Below are 19,481 nucleotides of genomic sequence, written 5' to 3'. Positions count from 1 at the left end.
CCTTAAATCCCAGCTATCAGGTATGGCAGGCGTTATAGTATAGGGTTCCCATATGGTGATGCCACCACAGCATCGAAGTCACCTATGAAAGGGAACATCTCGGTTACGTATGTAACCATGGTTCCCTGCATAGGAAAAAAGATGCTGCGGTCCTGGCCGTTCCGTACCTTGATAGCGATCTTTCTTCAGTTCATGAAATCTGAGTGAAATAGCGAGCGGGACTCGCGTAGGGCGGTGCCAAGTGGTATTTGGCCAATAAAATTGGCGGAATGGTATAGGGCTTCAGACATTCGTCACACCGAAAGGTGTTCCCATATACGGTGAAGTCACCGCAGCATCTCGTTCCTTATTCAGGGAACCGTGGTTACATACGTAACCGAGATGTTATTTTTAATCAGGTCATGAATTTTAGTGGGGGATTGTGTGTATAGTGCACATGGACAGGAGTTTTTTTTCTTTCTTTCTTTCTTGTGAGGACCAAATGATGAATGATAGCAGAATGAATGTCACACGTTTTAAAATCAACAAAATGGGAAAATATATATATGAAGTGCATGCTCACAGATGAAAACAACAGAGAATAAAACAGTGTTGGCCTAGCTCTGTCCTTGTCCGACAGTTTATCAGAATTATTGGCCCGAGTCGTGAGCCCGTCTTTTTTTAAACCCCTTCTCCCAAAACAGTTAAAGGTTCAGTTTTGTATGTTATGGAAAATGTATTTTAATTAATTTAATTTTTTTTAATAAGTTAGTGTAGAAAAACGTTTGGAGCATTTTTTGTTTGTTAAATGTAAGTTTTTTTTGTTTGTTTTTTAGTAATGACAGTGAGATGATCATGGCGTATGTTTGATCAGTGTAGCCTTTTCAACTTGCCTAAAATAAAATCTATAGATATATATCAGTTCAATATCACAATGCTATTTTAAACATTTAGGGCCCTATGAAATCTGTTTTATTTTTCCTAAATTCCATTTTATTTTTTTCAAAATTCCATTTTTCCGGATTCTGTTTTTTTCCAGTTCAATTTTTCTCAACTCCTTTTTAATAGTTTATTAATCATAGATTAACTTTTTTGCCAACAAAGGGGATTTACTATTAAAATTCAAACATGGAAGAAATGTTGTGTGATTATTCCTTAAAAAATAATGTTAGTTTCATTTTAGTAGTAGTAGGCTATGTACATTCTGATTAACCAGACTTTTATTTTGACGGGTTGCCATGAATTCCTTCAAAATTCTGTGCATGTGATATGTTTATGTTCAAATCAGATGGTCAAATGCTCATGAAGTGACTCTCAGAGCAGTTCTGGAGATGTTCTTCATGTATTTTCGTCCTCATTTAGTGAGACGGCAGATGGACTTCCATTGTTATACTTACCTGTCTCCAGCGATCCCAAGTAAGTAAGTGTGTGTGTCCGTGTCCATCCTCCAACATCTCTACTGCCACTTGGATCTTCACTCTGCTTTATACAAAGGACAGTATCACTCTCCCTCATCAGTCCTGATTGCCACTTCAGTTTGACTCACCGGTGTTCACTATCCCATCTGCTTGTGTCAATAAACCACCTTACCTGTGATCTCCCGTCTCCGACCTGTCTGTACTGTAACACCTCACAGACATGAAAAATATTTATATATGTCGGTAAAGGGACAAAAGTTTAGAATGACTACGCCACCCTGGGTCTAGCCCAAGGACATTTATTAAATAAATTTCTTCCTTTTTTTTAGGCAACACAGGTCAGCTCACGAGTAATTGGCAGGGAATGCAGATATACAAAAATATTTTTTTATTACGATTAATAAAAGGGTTTCTATTACATAGAGGGAGGTAGAAAAAAACAGAGCTTAGGGCTGACTGTGAATATACAAAAGTGCATGCTGGTACCTAGTCAGAGCATATCCTTTTTAGGAGTGGAGCTAAATTCAATTAATATTTGAGCGCGTCTGTCTGAAGAGCGCTCACAAAAACTGATCAGCTCTCTCGCAGTCTTCAAGCTGGGACACTCTCCCCCATTGAAATGCTTTCAGAGGATGCCACTTGAACAGTATGCAAATTAGGACTCTTACATATGCGACCACTTCAGCTCTGGCTGAAAAGTCTCATGCCACAGAGCGCATGGCATACAGGCACCTTGCGTCAATGAGTAACACACGACTGCTTGAAAGCACTGACCCCTTGGCGCGATATGACACTGTATCGCCAGGGTGTTCCTATTGGCCAAGTGATCAGGAGAAAGACTGTTACGACAGGTGTTTCCTCGAACTTTGAAGGCTGAAGTGCACAGAGTGTATGAAGGGGCGCTCTGAGTGGTAGCTCGGTCCAACGCTGCTCGAAGCGCATTTGAAATATTCTTTTCTTTAATACCAGTGAGGTTGAGCCAAAGGTGGCACTCAACCATCACCGTAGAGCGTGGCAGCCGCTTGACCTGAAGCTGAGAATAATTAAGACCAGATTAGATGTGACTTGACAACCCTTCAAAGGAAGGCGAGGTCGAAACATCCTGGTTGCGGCCGAGTTCTGCGCAAGATGCTCGGCAAGAGTATCTTCCACCACAGCGTTTGTGATGTGCGCTTAATAAGGCTGCTTCCAGGACCTCGAAATCTTTTGGTGGAGGTCCTGGAAGAAGAGCAGTGGATTATGGGGCTTGGCAGCTACACGACTAGTTAAGAAATGGATAGGGATTCGGCCTGGGCCGTGTCCACATCCAACCCCAGTTTATCCACAGCGTTGGTAACCACATCCAACAGCTCACAAACAGCATTTCTCCTGTTTGCTCGGAGGGAGAAAATCGCATGTGCCAGCCAGGACGTCCTCTGAGTGCAAAGCCGCGGTGGACAAAACATTGTTTGTTAAAGTAACTCTGCTGATTTATCACACTCGAGTGTGGGAGAGCGAGCAAAGTGGAAAAAACTCCAGTGCCGCACTGTCCTCATAGTCCAGGTTGCACACATCAGCCCAAGCCACTGCTTCGCGCAGCGCCTCTGCAACCGCAGAAGTGTTACAGCAGGGGTTCGACACGAGGGCGACCTTATAGAAAATTCCTGAGTGCAGAACTTTAGCTGCAGGCTATCACGGTGAGAACATGTAGAGAGGCTGCTTAGCAAATAAAGTCTGTTAAAATGCATTATAACACTGATTATTTCCTGCTTTTTCTACATGCATTATTTAAATTCCTTAAGAGTTAACATGAAATTGTCAGTAAATTATTCTTCAAAACAATCATGATTCAGACAAAATCTGTCACAATACATTATAACTGACCATTTCATGATTTTTATAGAGGCACTATTGAAATTCCTTCAGAGGTGACATGAAATGTTCAGTACATTCAATTTAAGGGTGACCGTGACTGTGTCCATGTCAAATTTCATAGAGTTTTACTGTATGGTTTGGGAGAAAATTAAACACAAAATCTGTCACAATTAATAATAACATAATTTATTGCCCTTTATAGTGTCTATTGGATCAGGAATGAAGAGACAGAGACCCGGTGTGGACATTGAAAATATTTTATTAATGTCACTTATTAATCTAGTATCAGAAGATAATTGACCAAGAAGATAGAAATCACAACTACATAAATCTCCCTTTCTGCCTGCTGCTATATTGGGATATGTCTCAATTCCTGGTTTCACAGGTACTTGTTTATTAGCTCTCAGAAACATAGGACACTGTTCAGCCTTGCATGTAAAACTTATTAACGAAACTTATTAAAAGCCCAAAAAGAAAAACGCAGCAACAACAACCTACCGGAGTCCACAACATCAATAGACGGCATCATTGACAAGCTCTTGATACGATATTGATATATAGATATACAATATTAAGTAAAAGTGATGTGACAGCCAAGTATGGTGACCCATACTCAGAATTCGCGCTCTGCATTTAACCCATCCAACACAGCATAACCACACACACACCATGAACGCACACCCGGAGCAGTGGGTAGCCATTTATGCTGCTGCACCTGAGGAGCAGTTGGGGGTTCAGTGCCTTGCTCAAACACACCTCAGTCATGGTATTGCCAGCCAGAGACTCGAACCCACAACCTTAGGAGTCAAACTCTAACCATTCGGCCACGGATTCCCCAATAAGTAGGCAACATATCATTCTGCAATTATTTATAATACGTAATAATAATAATAATAAACTATCAAACTGCAAATTGTGACTATATTTGGCTATATTGTTCGGAAAGTTTCAGCAATATACCATGTCAGGTCAGGGATCACGTAATACGTAAAAGAACATCTGAATCATTTTCAACCGATTCTCTGAAACCAACTGTTCAAACGAACCGACTCACGGATTTGAGTCGGACATCCCAACACGGATCACCTAGCTGGGATTCGAGCGGGGAAGTGACGCATTCTTCCAGAGTCTTTCCCCATCCGTATCCGCCGGAACACAGAACTCCGCGCAATTGGAGTCCCTTGATGTCAGTCAACCGCAGCTTAGCCTCCACCTCTCTTGATTCTCGTCTCTGCTGCACTTGGCGACCATATCGGCCGTCAGGAAAAGAAATACCAACGGGATGAGGGGATCGTAGGCCATGTAAATACAAAACGTAAAATGTTCACGATTTCATCGACACGTTGATATTCCGTTTGCTTTGTGATTGTCGCAGTTATGCTCCCGATCGTATCCCGTCCGTGTGTTTTATCCACCACCGTCTCTAGCCTCGGGAAAATGTACCCGACTATTCTTGATTGCATTTTTTTCGCAAACAAAAGAAGACACCAGAAAAAGCAATAAAAGACCACGGCAGAAGGATCGGTGAGTTTATCTCTCCGTGTGTTGTGAATGCTCATCGATTATTTCATATTATGGTGAATGTTCGATGGCTTTTAACTAGTTTTTTTTCCCAGTCGGCCCCTTTCTGATTGTTCGAAGCCGGTTTAACTAAAGCTACCAAGAGAAATATAGAGACACTTCAAATGAAGTACGTTGGGTTATTCAGTACAGACTTAGATTGATGAACCACATATAATTAATGCAATTCAGTAGTACTAATAGCAGGTATATTGTGGAGAGGATCATGAAGATATCCAGAAAATACCGCTATTTTCAAACTGCTGCTGGTGGATTGACTGCAATACCTGACTGTAGTGTAGGTGCACTGTTAATGCAAAGGCCTACACGGTTTATCACCAGAGTTTAAGTCATGTCAGTAAATAAATTATGGCATTCGATTGTTTTTATTGAGATACATTTATGCACGACAAATAAAAATAATAAAAAGTAATTTTCATTTATCTTGGGTCCAGATTTATTAGGTGTATACACGTTACAGCTCATGGAATGACATACAATAGAAAAGCTTGGCCATTTTTATATAATCATTGTCACAAATAAATTTTGTTTAATGGCAATATTTTACCATTATAGGGGAAAGTAAAATAAAAAATCAAATTGAATCTGCTCATTCTGAATCTGAACAATTGGCCATTACGTGGAAGATCAAATCATAAAATTGAATATAAAAGAATCCATAAATAATCCCAGCAAATAAGACAATCCCCACTTACAATGTGCTTTTGAGACAGCTATGTGACAGCTGCACAGTGTCTGTGGAGAACCAAAACCCATACTGAATCTGTTAATAGAAACTCCTAGATATATGTTATGAAATATGTCCAATTTTAGATAATTTACTAAGCACATTTGAAATATCTGGGATGTTTTTATAACTTCCAAGAGGCCATTTGCCCAGAGCCTTTGGTTAGTTTCTTCAAAATGTATGTTTGAATTTGCCAAAAGTGTATTGATCCAAGTGTTATCAAGTGGGAAATGTTACTCAATATAGGCTTAATGCCTATCTATATGCCCTCTATAGGGAGTTGTGGCCCATTGTTGCATAAGATCTACAGTGGTGTAACCTCAGTAGGCCCATAAAACCGCCTTAACACTTCAGTTTTATAGAGGTCACTTTCTTAAAAAAGTGTAGTTTGAGGATGCCTGGGAACATTTTCTATTTCAGCAGACCTCCTGCCACAGTACTAGACCGTAAGATTGTGGGTTCATTTCTGAAAACAAATTATCTTTTGAAATATTATCCGTAGGTCAGAGTATTAAAGATACATTCTCATACTGACATACTTCCGTGTGCAGAGGCTAAGGCCTGTCCAGATATTTTAGTTGTCTTGAGCGGGGCTTAGACATTGCAACAGACGTTTCCTAGAAAGCCTCTTCGCTGCACTAAGTACATTAGTAACACTGTACAGTAAGGTCTCATTTGTTAACATTAGTTAATGCATTAGCTAACATGAAATAATCATTTCAAATATCCATTGTTTGTCCATGTTAGTGAATTTTCTAATGTTACCAGATATTACTTTTTTAAAGATGTTTTGATTAATCTTATGTTAATTTAAATATGAATGTAGTTAATTCTAACAAATTAAACGCTTTTGTAAAGTGTTAATAGTATATCTGCATGTTTATCAGGTGTAACTTCATGGTAGCAATATATAATTTAAATTAGTCTCAAATATAAATCCTAATAGATTTGTTGGTTTTAATTTAGTAGAGAAATTATGCGGTTACAGCTCTCTTGAAATGTATATTAGGCTACACTGATTTTTGGTGTGATGCCAGAATCATTTTAGGTTCCCCAACATTTAAGTGTACAGTTATGCCACTTTTTACACGATGTAATATAAGTCTCAGGTGTCCCCAGAATGTGTCTATGAAGTTTCAGCTCAAAATACCCCACAGATAATTTATTATATCATTTTGAAAATGCCTTTTTTGAATGGAAGCAGAAACATGGGAAATAAAATGTATTTCTTTAAAGACAACATGTATTGTCAGCCACCACTATTCCAGTCTTGAGAAATCATTCTGCTTAAGTTCAAAAGAACAGCATTTATTTGAAATGGAAATATTGTGTAACATTATGAATGACTCCATTCAGCAGAGATGCATTCTGGTGATCAAAAATGTAATTCCTTTAAAAAAACAACAGCAACAGTAGTGTACATAATGCTCTTAAGTTTAATAATAAAACATTCTTTTTTTACTTTTATTACATGGATCAAAGTTGTGTGGTCCTATATTAACTATGGCTCTAAACCTCTGATGTTTCTAGCGTTTTAAAGGACTACTGTAGAATTGAAAGGTGTTGCCACATTTTTCATAGAGCAACTAAAGTAAAACCCACAAGAACTGTGGCTCTGTCCATCTTATCTGTTGTGCAAGGAAGTGCAACCCACCCTGTCTGTCTGCTATCTAGAGCATGGATGTTATCATCAAATATCAGTACAACTTTACCACTTACTGTACTTGTATTTTATTTCACATAATACAGATGTTTTTTCATTTAATATGGTTTCTTGTCAGAGAAGGGCATATTTAGCATCTAGTATTTTCCGCAGTAACTGAAGATGTATGTGGTTGATAGGGGCCCTTTCTCAGTCTCATGCAGTGCTCAGACTTTTATCAAAGGAGTTCAGGCATGTACAGTATTCAGTGTGTTTCAAATGACTCTGTAGTTTTGTGAGTGTCTGTCCAGCATGTGAACATGGCGGACTGCTCCACACTCCTTCCTCTTCTGGCTCTTGGGTGCTGGAGATGTCTGGTGTAGAATTTGGCTGCAGTATCAGGTGAAGGGGGATGAGACCTGGGGAACGGGGGGGGGGGCTGGGCCCACACTACCAGGAAGCAGAAGCTCTGGGCAAGGCTTGTTAGCGTTCTTGGTAGCAGAAACCCAAGCTGAGTAGAGAATAGCATAGTATTTAACGGGCTAGTGTTTTGTGATCTTGTGCCAGATTTCATCTGCAGACTGCCCTGTTGCATCTAGTCAAAGGTAGGACAAGTGGAACAGATCTACTAATCCATTATTATGTATCAACTACTGCAGAAACTGAAATCGTGGAGTTTCCTGTAAGCTGCAGAGTAATGAAGGTTTAAATGTAGATGTTCTTCCTCTGAAGCACAAGATGCTCAATGAATTATTCTCAAATCATGCTGGGGAACATAATCATCAGGTCTGACACAGACTGTCATTGAAGTAAAAGATGTGCAAACCACATTATCAGACATTTTGAAATTGTTTAAATGTTAAGCAGTGAATCCAAGAAGTAATGAAAACATTTGTATTTAAATGAAAGCATTTCACTGTATGTTGGACACAGATCCTCTTTAGAGATTTAGAGACAATTGCTTTCTGCTGTAATTGTTCTTTATCTTGATTTTGTCATATATGATTCTTGCATAATTTGTAGTGTCTAAAGGTCTGAATATGCACCAAGTGGTACTTCGCTGTTTAAGTATGATTTCCACTTAGTTGAGGAAGGGGTATTGCCTTTCCCAAAATGCTGCCTCAACCCAAATAATTTAAAATAGTTTTTAGTTTTTTTTTTTTTTTGCTCTTTGGGTGCGATTCTGTCTCTTAGCCACACAAGGCAGCCCCACAGCCAAGCACAAAACTCCCCTGTGTCACATGCACAGTTCAAGAAAACAAACAGCCAGATACATTTAGTCACGTTATTTCCAAGATTACCATTGCATAGTATGTATACGCATTCTTCCAAGATATATTTATCATTCCTTTACTTGTAAACCCCTCAGATATGAACATGGTTGAGGGCTGTAGTACTACTTCTTTGAATTGGTCTTTTGCCCATTGGGTTTCAGAAGACAGTATATTGAAGATCTTCACAGTTGGTGTGTGTTGAGAAGCGGTTGACTTTAGGTGATAGACTTGGTCTTGAGATCAGGGTGCACTAGGAGGTTAAAGGATTAGTTCACTTTCAAATGACAATTTCCTGATAATTTACTCCCCCCTCATGTCATCCAAGATGTTCATGTCTTTTTCTTCAGTCAAAAATAAAGTAAGGTTTTTGAGGAAAACATCCCATGATTTTTGTCCATATAGTGGACTCAAAGTGCTCTAAATGATCCCAGCCGAGGAATTAGGGTCCTATCTAGTGAAACAATCTGTCATTTTCAAATAAAAAATAAATTAAAATAAACATTTATGTGCTATTTATATACTGCAGTTTGACCTTCAACCCATTGGTTCGCATTGAAGTCCACTATATGGAGAAATATCCTGTAATGTTTTCCTCAAAAATCTTAATTTCTATGTTACTGAAATCAGAAAGACATGAACAGTCTCGGAGGACATTTTTATTCTGAAATTGAATTAATCCTTTAATGTACATTCTCTGTTGCGCGTCCCAACCTTGTTTACCATGGCATGGCTATATAATATCAATTTACTGCTTGTTCTAGTGATTTCAGTAGTGCTAACATTGGTCACGCAACACCTTTTGCGCAATAGTCTTGTTTCAATTCTATACAACTTTTTTTTTTATTGATAATCTAGGCAAAAGCAAATAACCCTTGACTTCATATTTACAACACAATTTCACAGAATACATTTTAATGAACTCTCTAACCCCTTTTTGTGAACCCTTCTGACCAACCTGCACCACAATTTTACAAATGTTATGTAGTGCAAGTTCATTTTGGAAGTGGAGCAAGGTTCCCGAGTTTGGGGGGAAAGGTCAGGCTTGTTGGCCTCTATGCACATTGTCGCCATAGCTGCACTGCCAGATCTGAACTTTGATTTATGGTCATCTTTTATGCTTTGAGGCTGGCTTTGAAAGGGACAAAGACCAGAAAACTACAGAGAAGAAGGGTAGAAAAGACAGAAGGAAGATGCTGAGAGTTAATAAGCTTTGGCTGTACTTGCACTAATTTGCCGTCCTGACATTGAGCAGCAGGTTTTTGCAGCAGGTTCTGCCAAAATGTCACCATGTTCAGTATTTGGAAACATGAATGAGGGTGAAGGTTTAAAAGTACAGGAGTATTATGTCTTGCTTTCCTTGGGTTATGCAAAAAAAAAAAAAAAAAAAAATCAAGACTAAAGAATTACCTCTTTTAGTTCATGAGTTGGAATTTGATATGACAGAATGAGGAAACTGCCTCTCCTTCATGGCTGTTTAAACTTTTTTTTTGTAAAGTCAACAGTTTTTCAGTATTTAAAGGTGCTGTAGGGAACTTTTGTAAAAAAAAAATATATATATATTTTTTACATATTTATTAAACCTGTCATTATGTCCTGACAGTAGAATATGAGACAGATAATCTGTGAAAAAAATCAAGCTCCTCTGGCTCCTCCCAGTGCTCCTATTGCCATTTGCAGAAACTCCATCGCTCCCGGTAAAAAGTAACCAATCAGAGCTGCGGTCCGTAACTTTGTGTTCAAAATGTAGAAAAATGTATATAATAAGCGAGTATACCATGAATCCATTTTCCAAACCTTGTTTTTGGCTTGTCCTGAATCACTAGGGTGCACCTATAATAAGTGTTTATATTCGGACTATTTTAGATTGCTTCGGGGATACCGCGGCGGACTAACACAGTACCTTTGTGATTCTTCATAGACATTAACAGAGAGAAGTAGTTCCGGCTACAATGTTCTTCCGCAAGACGCAAGCAGTTCTGTTTATTAACTGCTAGAGCGTCAAAAGTTCCCTACCGCAGCTTTAAGTCCGGACAAGACCAGTTTCAGACTGAAGTCGAAGATCATAGGAGCATTTGGACTCATGTTTGATATGAATTCGATTATGACACCACAAACAAGCCTTTGCACATTGTAAAATTCAGATATGTTTAACTAGAAACACAAAGTTTTTGACACATTAAAGAATTACAAAATTTCTAAATTCCTTTTAACTGTTTTTGCTATCATTTGCTACTAAATTCAGTTATAAATTTTACAATTTCCTCTCTGCACAAAATTTTGTCTGCACTTCCCATTCCTAATCCATATCTGAATCTATGCTGATACCTAGGGCTGCACAATTAATCAAATTTCTAATTGTGAATACAATTATGGATGCCACAATTACGTAATTATTCAAAGCGGCAATTAATTGTTCAAAGTCCACTTATGTTATTCTGCATGCTTAAGATGCGTTATTTATTTATTTCTTTTATTTTTTTTGCATGTTATCTTAAGGTTTTTCCTCATTATTTAAATTTTAGTTTTAGTATAACATTTTAATACCATTCCTATTTTTACTTTTTTTTATAATTTAAAGAAGAAACCAATCCGATGTACATTTGAGGCTTAATACTATAAGTTTTTTACTTAGTGTTTTTAGCTTGTATATTTTCATATAAAAATACGGCACAGAGTTGCATCAAACAATGGTATAAACATCATTCAATGTAAATTGCCATAATAGTAATTAATAATTGCAATTACAAATTCAAGAGGATTAATCGACAATTATGATTTATAATCGTGTTGCCCTACTGATACCAGTTGACGATTTTCTGTCAGCACCACAATTCATAAGTTGAAATTTGTAGTGCATTTACACAACACCCAGCAGCCTCTAAAAAATGTGACACCCATCCTTTTCTTCTCCACTTCCTGAAATAAGGTGAATAATGCACTGTAGCTCTTTCTCCCCCATGACCCATATTCTGTTGTTCTTTTTTGTTAGGAGACTTGACGAACTATCATTAATTATTCAGGCTCATTCAGGCTTCTGTTGTTGTGACATATTTCACATTAAATAATTTAAAGTCCTGGTTTTTGATTGCAAATTGATGCATGCTTTGATAGTTATTTCTTTTTCATTGTGAAATGATTAAGGAAAATAGGATTTATAGAGCTCATGAAAATCTTCTCAGTTCATTAGTTGCAGAGTGATCTGTTGAAGCAGGTCAGATAAAGTCAGACTCAAACCGGCATTGTAACTCAGCCCACACCAGCGTGTTGACTGGGAGAAGATCCATGAGTTCATTTTTAGCGCTGGCTTGAGTCTCAGTAAGTCTGCTTGGCAACACTTTAATCAGTCAGGCCCTGTTTACACCTGGTATTAACATCCAACTTGGGTGATCAGCCTGGAAAGATTGCCATATACACCTGGAATTAACATGCGTCTCCTGTGGCCACTTGTAATCGCATCTCATATACTGGTGAATCTTGGACAATTTGCCTTAAAAATATTGTCTATTACAGTTCTACACATTTAAGTCTTTTGCACATAATTGTAAATTAGTGTTAATTTTGTTGGAAAATGTTTGAGATTAATGAATTAATAACCCTTTTCACACTGCACGTTGGTTCCAGGAAATTGCCGAAATGCCTTCTGTGTGAACGTAAACTCTTCCCAGAATTGATTCCAGGATCGATTGATCGACTGTTTTCAATGATACAACCCTACAGAGCCGGAGGGGCTAGTTGGTGTTTTAAATGCAGAGAGTGACGTTTGCGTAAAAAATAAATAAATAAACAGAAATGTGTGCAAAGTTGACTGAAGCAGAGACCACTGAGCTCCTTAGTATCTGCGCAGAAGCTTAGATAATCAACTCAATGGAACAGTACATGATGTGGTTGTGTATGAGCAAATTAAAACCTAAATGCAACAGCGTGGTTTCTTGAGAGAGAAATTACAGGTAATAAGAGCTTACTTATTACCTGTGATTTCTCTCTCAGAAGGCACAAGTTTTCAACTAGTACATTACACATCACATCCTGATGTCACGTGTCATTACGGGACCTTTACGGGTTATGTGTGAACGCACACACAGATTTTGGGAAATCATTGGCAGTGTTCCCGGGACACATTACCCATGTGTTTTCCGGAATCTGTGTGAAAAGGGGCTAATGATTAATTAAAAATGAAATATTGACAAAAAAAATAAAATCTCTTTGGTTTTTGTCTTCATGTACTAATGGAAGTCTGACTTTTTGTTCCAGTTTCAGGTGCCCCCACCTCATGGAGAAGGTTGGCAAGGCGTGGAACAACCTGAAGAAGGGATGTCAATCTCTGCTCCACACAGATGGGGGTTCTCGCATTGAAACACCATCACAGCTTCAATCGCAAACAGACGCAGTATGCCAGAGTGTGGACAAGGCCCAGGGAGACAGCACACTGGAGGCTGCTAGTGCCTCCAGCAGTGTGGCAGCACTCCCTCTAGTGGCATGGAGGACCAGTGGTGTGTCACGACAGGGCCATAACTGTGTAGTGGATGTACCCCAGATACTAGAAATCACAGTTGAGCCGGATACCGAAGATTCTCGTGCTCCTCTGGGAGGCCGCAGAGACTCTTATTCACGTCATGCACCTTGGAGTGGAAAGAAGAGACACTCATGTTCCACTAAGGCTCAGAGTTCTCTGGAAACAACAGATCGGCAATCAGGCCGGTCTGGGCGCAGACATGGGACTGGTAGCAGCCGTGAGGAACTGGCGTCAGGGGCAACACGCTCCCTACGGCAGCAGATTCATGACACAGTGGGTCTGTGCCTCCCACTGCGCTCTACCTCTCGGAACAGTCACCTTCCACCACCCAAACGTAAAATACAAATCACAGAGCTGATGCTGGAGACATGCCCCTTTGCACCAGGATCAGACCTTGCCCGAAAATGGCACATGATTAAACAGCACACGTCACCAGTAACAGTGATACCAGTGGATTCATCCTCCGGTGCTTGCGGTGCTACCTGTGCATCACCGGAAGATGAGGAAGAGCGATTACGCGAAAGGAGACGACTCAGCATTGAGGAGGGTGTGGACCCACCTCCAGATGCCCAAATCCACACAGTGGAGGCCATCACAGCCCCCCTAACTTCCCTTTATAAGCTGGGACCTAAATTGGCCCCTGGAATGAGTGAGGACCTAGGTGATAGCCAAGGGGCAACAGCAGCTAACTGTGACTCTGAGGACGATGATACCACCACTCTTTGCCTGCAAGCTCGCAGGCCCAAGCAGCGGCACGCTTCGGCTGAGGGCCTCCTGAGCAGCAAGCAACTGGGCCCTTGGAAAGTACACACTCAGATTGACTACATCCACTGCTTGGTTCCAGATCTGCTGGAGATCACAGCACTTTCCTGCTACTGGGGTGTGATGGACCGTTATGAGGCTGAAGCGCTGCTGGATGGTCGGCCCGAGGGAACCTTTCTGCTGCGAGACTCTGCTCAGGAAGACTACCTGTTCTCCGTTAGCTTCCGCCGCTATGGCCGTTCATTACATGCACGCATCGAGCAGTGGAATCACAACTTCAGCTTTGATGTGCACGATCCATGCGTGTTCCACGCAGCCACCGTCACATCACTCTTGGAACACTACAAGGACCCTAGCGCTTGCATGTTCTTTGAGCCGTTGCTCACTGTGCCTCTGCACCGGACCTTCCCATTTGGCCTGCAAAGCCTAGCTCGATCAGCCATTTGCAATGGGATCACCTACGATGGCATCGGGGCATTGCCACTGCCCCCTGCTCTGCAGGACTACCTCAGGGAGTATCACTATAAGCAGAGGGTGCGCGTACGCTGGCTTGAGAGGGAGCCAGTCAAGGCCAAGTGAGGCAGGGCAGATACTTCTCAGCTCTCCAATAGGAGTAGTCCATTCAGCACTTTGCAGAGGTGGAGGAATTACAATTTTTGGGTTGGGGAAAGGGGTTAAATGTTGGGGATTATATGTATGAAAGGAGGGACCTGAAACTGAACATGATATATAAGCTTCTAACATTTTTTGTTATCTAACAAACAAAGAAATTATATATACAGTGGCTCTCCAGTGTGCACATTTCACTACAGCTTCTGGACTAGGATGAAGCAGCAGAGGTCTTAGTCTCATTTTCCCTACTCCTTCAGTTTCCATGGCTGTACTCTAGGGGAAATCTGCAGATACAGATATTTTCATGCCCCTTCAATCTTTCACATCCTAGCTATATGATTTATAACCATTTCACTTTATTTCTGTTGTACTGTTCACCTCCCAACCTATCCTTAATTTTCTTCCATTAAAACTGCATTGTTCAAGCTTATTCAAAGTAATAATGTGGACAAATTCTGAGGGGTGTGGAAATGAAGGGTGATGTTGCTTTTTCAACTTTCATCATCCTTTGCTTTCATGGTGCTCTGTCAGTGGTTCCCATGGTAACATTCTGTGCTCATTCCGTGGTCAGAGGAGGAGGCATTCGAGAGTAGTAAATAAAAAAGGCTTTCGCCCTGCTCATAGAGAACAATACAGAGAAATCCATGAAAGATGGATTGACCTTAAACTATGTATCAAGACCGCTTTTGGGAATGCGCTGCAGAAGGGCTTTTTGACGTTCTGCTTCCTTGTGCTTCTGGGAAGCGATAAGGATGACGGTGCACAACCTGACGCAGTGTGATGTGAGAGCGCTCGGTTTTCAAAAAACATAGTTACTCACACTCTGCATTCTGTTGCTGGCTATGTTTTGTAATCATGTATTCCTACCAATAATTGCACAGGGGGGGTAACCAATTCTGTATCGTCTTTTTTGTATTGTTGTGAATGGTCTATCAGTGCCCTGGAAATTGGGTGCTGATTCAGAGCACTTTAACTTAACTGTGCTTATGTTAGTGGGTGCAGCAGAGGCAATACATAAACCTGCTACACTGGGACCATTGTTGTTAGGCATAAACACCCTCCTATATAGGAATAAACACTCTACGCTCACTTTGTCTAACCCACATTGTTTTAGAGAGGACGGAGTTAGTTTTGATGTGACCCTTTCAGTGCCATTGGATTTGGGTCAAGCTGGCTTGATTTTGGGATGATTTAAAAATTGATGAATGATCTGTATATTTAGGTTTATCAGATTCCCTTATTTTTAAACAACTAGGAGGAAGGTTCAGGATTTAAATAATAGAGTATAATCACATTATTGGCCCCTAGGCCAAGACTAGCTTCATGATCACTTAAAAATCAGCCAAATCCACACTTGAAATTCTTGACTAAATTTGACTTTCAAATTTCACAGGCATTTTTGATGAATGCTGGAAAAAGGATAAGACCGATTTAAAACTTTTGTGCCGTTTGCCCCATCTGTTTAGTTTCAAAAACACCTAGAGCACTTAAGTAGTGTGCCTTCATACATCTAAAGCTTTTAGTTCATATGGTGCATTCAGTGGATGTGTTACCTAACAGTAGTCCAACTGGAAAAGACATGTTTTCCATTGACTGTTTCTGCCATTGGCACTGTGAGAAATACTCTTCATGGGCTTGGTGCTGATGTATGATGCATTTTGAGTACTGCTAGGGATATGAATATTGATTCCCACATCTTTCTGACTTGTTTTCTGTTGATGAGATCAGGTAGAACTGCCAAATGCTAAGCTCAGGCTCACAACACCTAAACAGCAGTGTGGTACCGTGCAACTATAACCAGCTTGTGTGTATGTGTGTGAGTGTGTTGAACTGCCCCTGACCTCCCTGTCAGCCCTAAGAGACTTCTGCTGACATGAAAAGTTGTGTGTCATCTACTCCTCCCAGGCAACACTAATTACAGTCTATCCTAATGCATTTAAAGTTGTCTTCCTGCACGTTATCCTGTTGAGTCTTTTTGATGTCAGGGTCATCCTGGGAAGAATTCAAAGACACGAGGAGAGAGCTTTGGGGCAATGCTGACTCTGTGTTTTGATCTCCCTCACCTCAACTCTTTCTGTAAGGTGTGGGTGAAATTAGTGCAATGTACACAGAGCCTTAGCTTAGATGGAGGTTGTGAAGCAGGTTTCAGGTTAACATGGCATCTAAAAGGGTCGGCTGTCCAGCTTACCGCTCACCTGTAAAAGTGTCATGCTTGGCTTTGCTCCAGACACTCCTCACTGCACTAACTCATGAAACTTGACAAGTACCTACCTATACCTGTGTGTACCAGTTTTCATCAGGGATGGAACATTCGCTCAGTCAGATTGGGGCAGAGATGCCCCCCCCCCCATGTATCTATATATAGATACACATTTTAAAATGAAATAATTTTTATATTCATAACTAAAGAAATGCAATAATGTTCTCGGGCTTAGCTCTAACGGTGACCCATGTGAAAACTGATGTGAATTGTCTGAGAGGTCCTTTGAAATTGTCTTCAGGTTAGGATCATTTTGTTCACATCATGACAAAAAATGGATATGGTGCAATGTGTCATAAAGGTATGTGTGAGAGAAACTATAGATCGATGTGACCAAAGGTTTAAGTTTGGTGACAAATTTGCCAATTTGATAGCTTTTAGACACCATCCTCACAAAACTGTTGTAAAAATGTTCCAAGATAAACATTTTCAAAGTTAAACAGGGCCTTGTTTTAGACCCTAAAGGTGCTAATTGGCTCATTGTATGGATTTATTAACTTTTCAGAAGTGCCTTTTCTTAAATTTATTCACCCTTTCCTCAAGTAACCCAACTAGGTCCCCAGTCTAGTTAATTTGCACGGTCCAGCAAATTAAATCAAAATTCCATGTTGTAGAAAATGCAACCAAAAACATGCATTAGTTTTATTCTATTTTTTTCATTCAAGTTTGAAGTTGTGTGCCACAAGAAGGTTAAGAAGTTGAAAAATCACAAAGAATTAGTGTACACAATGCTTTTAATCCCCCATATTTTATTTCCCAATTTAAAGTCTGGATTTGCTGTTCATTTGTTCATCAGGACAATGTTGCTATACATGATTAAGAAATATTTATAGATCATCAGGTATATGATTTTATTGGTCAAAATGGATGGAGACTTTATCACGGATCACAAAGCAAGAAGAAAAGTTGTGATTCTCTGTCAGTAGCCTAGCTGGAGTAGCTGAAATTTATTTTAGAAAATAACAAGACTATGTTAAAATGTTCTAAACTCGTTTTGTGTGCAGAGACTTGCACAATACCAACAGGAAAGGTATTCTGTTCAATGTTATTTGATACGTTTCTGTACACAAACTATAGGGAGGTTGTGTTCAGCAATGTTTAGACAGAAATAAAACTGACTGGTTGTCTGATTTGTATTAAATTCTGTTTAAATTCCGTTAAAATCACAAGCATCACTACGTTACCATAAAGCTGTATATGCACATTTGTTTTAGAGGAAGGGGCTGAAGGTGAGGTTTTGGCCTGGGTGACAGCACTTGACAATGATTTGACTTGGGATGACTTTTGCGGCCCCCCCATGACCTGCCTCTGTATTTCTGATTGGACCCTTGGGAGTAGCCCCTCAAAACTTGCTGAAACATGCACCATGGATTATCTGAAGTCATGTGGTTATCACTGTCCCTCACCACCTTATATGTATCAACTATTATTATATTTTTGTACACTGCCCAAGGTTTGTACTGTACGATGTAATTACTCACACTTGATGTCCTTTCTCTCATCTTTTCTTTGTTCTCTCTGGTGTACAGTTAATGGTCCCTACTCCCAGGCTGTTACTAAGTTGCTCTGTTGTATTATTTTGTTTGACTTTGGGTTACAGTTTGCTGTTTTTGAGGGGGCGGGGCTTGCATCTCTGCTTGCCCCTCTTTCACCAGTATCTGTCACTCATGGTGCTCTTGGCTTTTGCTTCATTGTCTTAATATTCAAAAATAAAAGTGTTGTATGTGTAATGTGTTTTCCAGTTTCCTTTTTTTCAATTAGCAAAATATGACATCAGGTTGCTTTATATTGCTTCTAAATAAATGTCTATGAAATTGTAGGTCTTGGAAAAAAGAATTTCAGAAATTTTATGTTGAAATATTTGAAAAGGTTACCTCCATTAATTTTAGTCTGTAAGGGATAATAGGTTTGTAAATTAATTCTTTATACTGAAGATGTATTTTATTTTACTTAGTTTTTAGTTAGCCTTTGCTAAGCAGTCTATTAGCTTAGCCTATTAGCTATTGTGTTAACATTAAATCTATCATAACGCACTACATTTTTAATAAGACATTGAGGAAAGGGATCTTGCGTGACACTGGAACTGAAGGCAGATTCAGGTTCTCGTGTCTCTGCAGTGTGTTCTGTTGAAGTCAGGTAAAAATAGTAAGTGAGTTCAGTTTATCTGCAGCAGACCTTTTTAATAACAGAAAGGCTGCATTGATTGAGGAAGAGATGGGAGGTAGCTGGGAAAATATTATGCAATCTCTAAATTTAATGCATTGGCCATATCAAACCAGTATTATATAATGCATGTCTTGCCAATTCTGCATTAACCCATGTTCCATGAGTCTTCATTCCCCTGTTCGAGGCTTCAGGTCAGTGGGTAAATGTGTAGGGACCTGCTGGAGTTCAGTATGGTTGGAGCCTGCCTTTTAGACACTGCACTGCACTGCACTATAAATATACCCAGACATCTAGGCCTTGCCAACAGTAGTTCATAGTAAGGTTCTTATGGTCTCATGGTAGCCACAATGGAAGTCACATCTGCTTCATCTGGTCTTGTCATCCAGCTCAAACAAGGTAAGAAAAGAAAAAAACCCTGCTAACCTTATTTCTTTCAAGCAGACAAGACTAAACATTAATTTGGAAGATTATTCTTCTACCGTCTGCTAGTGACTTCTGACTCAGGGCCTCTGTAATGCTCAGCTTTACCCACTCAAAGTACTTTTCTACATGAAGGCTGTTTCGTAAGTTCATAGAAAAGGTCCCAGGTCACTCACCTCTTATTGCCATACCCAGAGTTGAGATTCCCTCCTCATCGACTCTGATACTATAATATGTTGTCAGTTCATCACGAAGGGTCTCCATCTCTTTCAC

The 19,481-nt window shown here is 39.8% G+C and overlaps 1 protein-coding gene across 1 annotated transcript; it reads left to right on the top strand.

Annotated features, from left to right (window-relative positions):
• The first annotated feature begins 4,380 nt into the window (after positions 1 to 4,380).
• On the top strand, positions 4,381 to 18,352 carry LOC113056130 (suppressor of cytokine signaling 5-like). The gene is made up of 2 exons (XM_026222669.1): positions 4,381 to 4,775; positions 12,727 to 18,352. The coding sequence occupies exon 2, from the start codon at positions 12,746 to 12,748 to the stop codon at positions 14,327 to 14,329; it is 1,584 nt and encodes a 527-aa protein (XP_026078454.1). The 5' UTR covers positions 4,381 to 4,775; positions 12,727 to 12,745; the 3' UTR covers positions 14,330 to 18,352.
• Positions 18,353 to 19,481: the final 1,129 nt, after the last annotated feature.

This window comes from Carassius auratus, chromosome 37, assembly GCF_003368295.1.
Source record: "Carassius auratus strain Wakin chromosome 37, ASM336829v1, whole genome shotgun sequence".
NCBI lineage: Eukaryota > Metazoa > Chordata > Actinopteri > Cypriniformes > Cyprinidae > Carassius > Carassius auratus.
The sequence above is the reverse complement of the archived record's forward strand: the minus strand, read 5'-3'. Positions and strand labels throughout refer to the sequence as shown.

What these genes read in the sequence shown, in the direction of transcription:
- LOC113056130 (XM_026222669.1), top strand. Translation starts at nt 12,746, where the DNA reads ATGGAGAAGGTTGGCAAGGCGTGGAACAACCTGAAGAAGGGATGTCAA.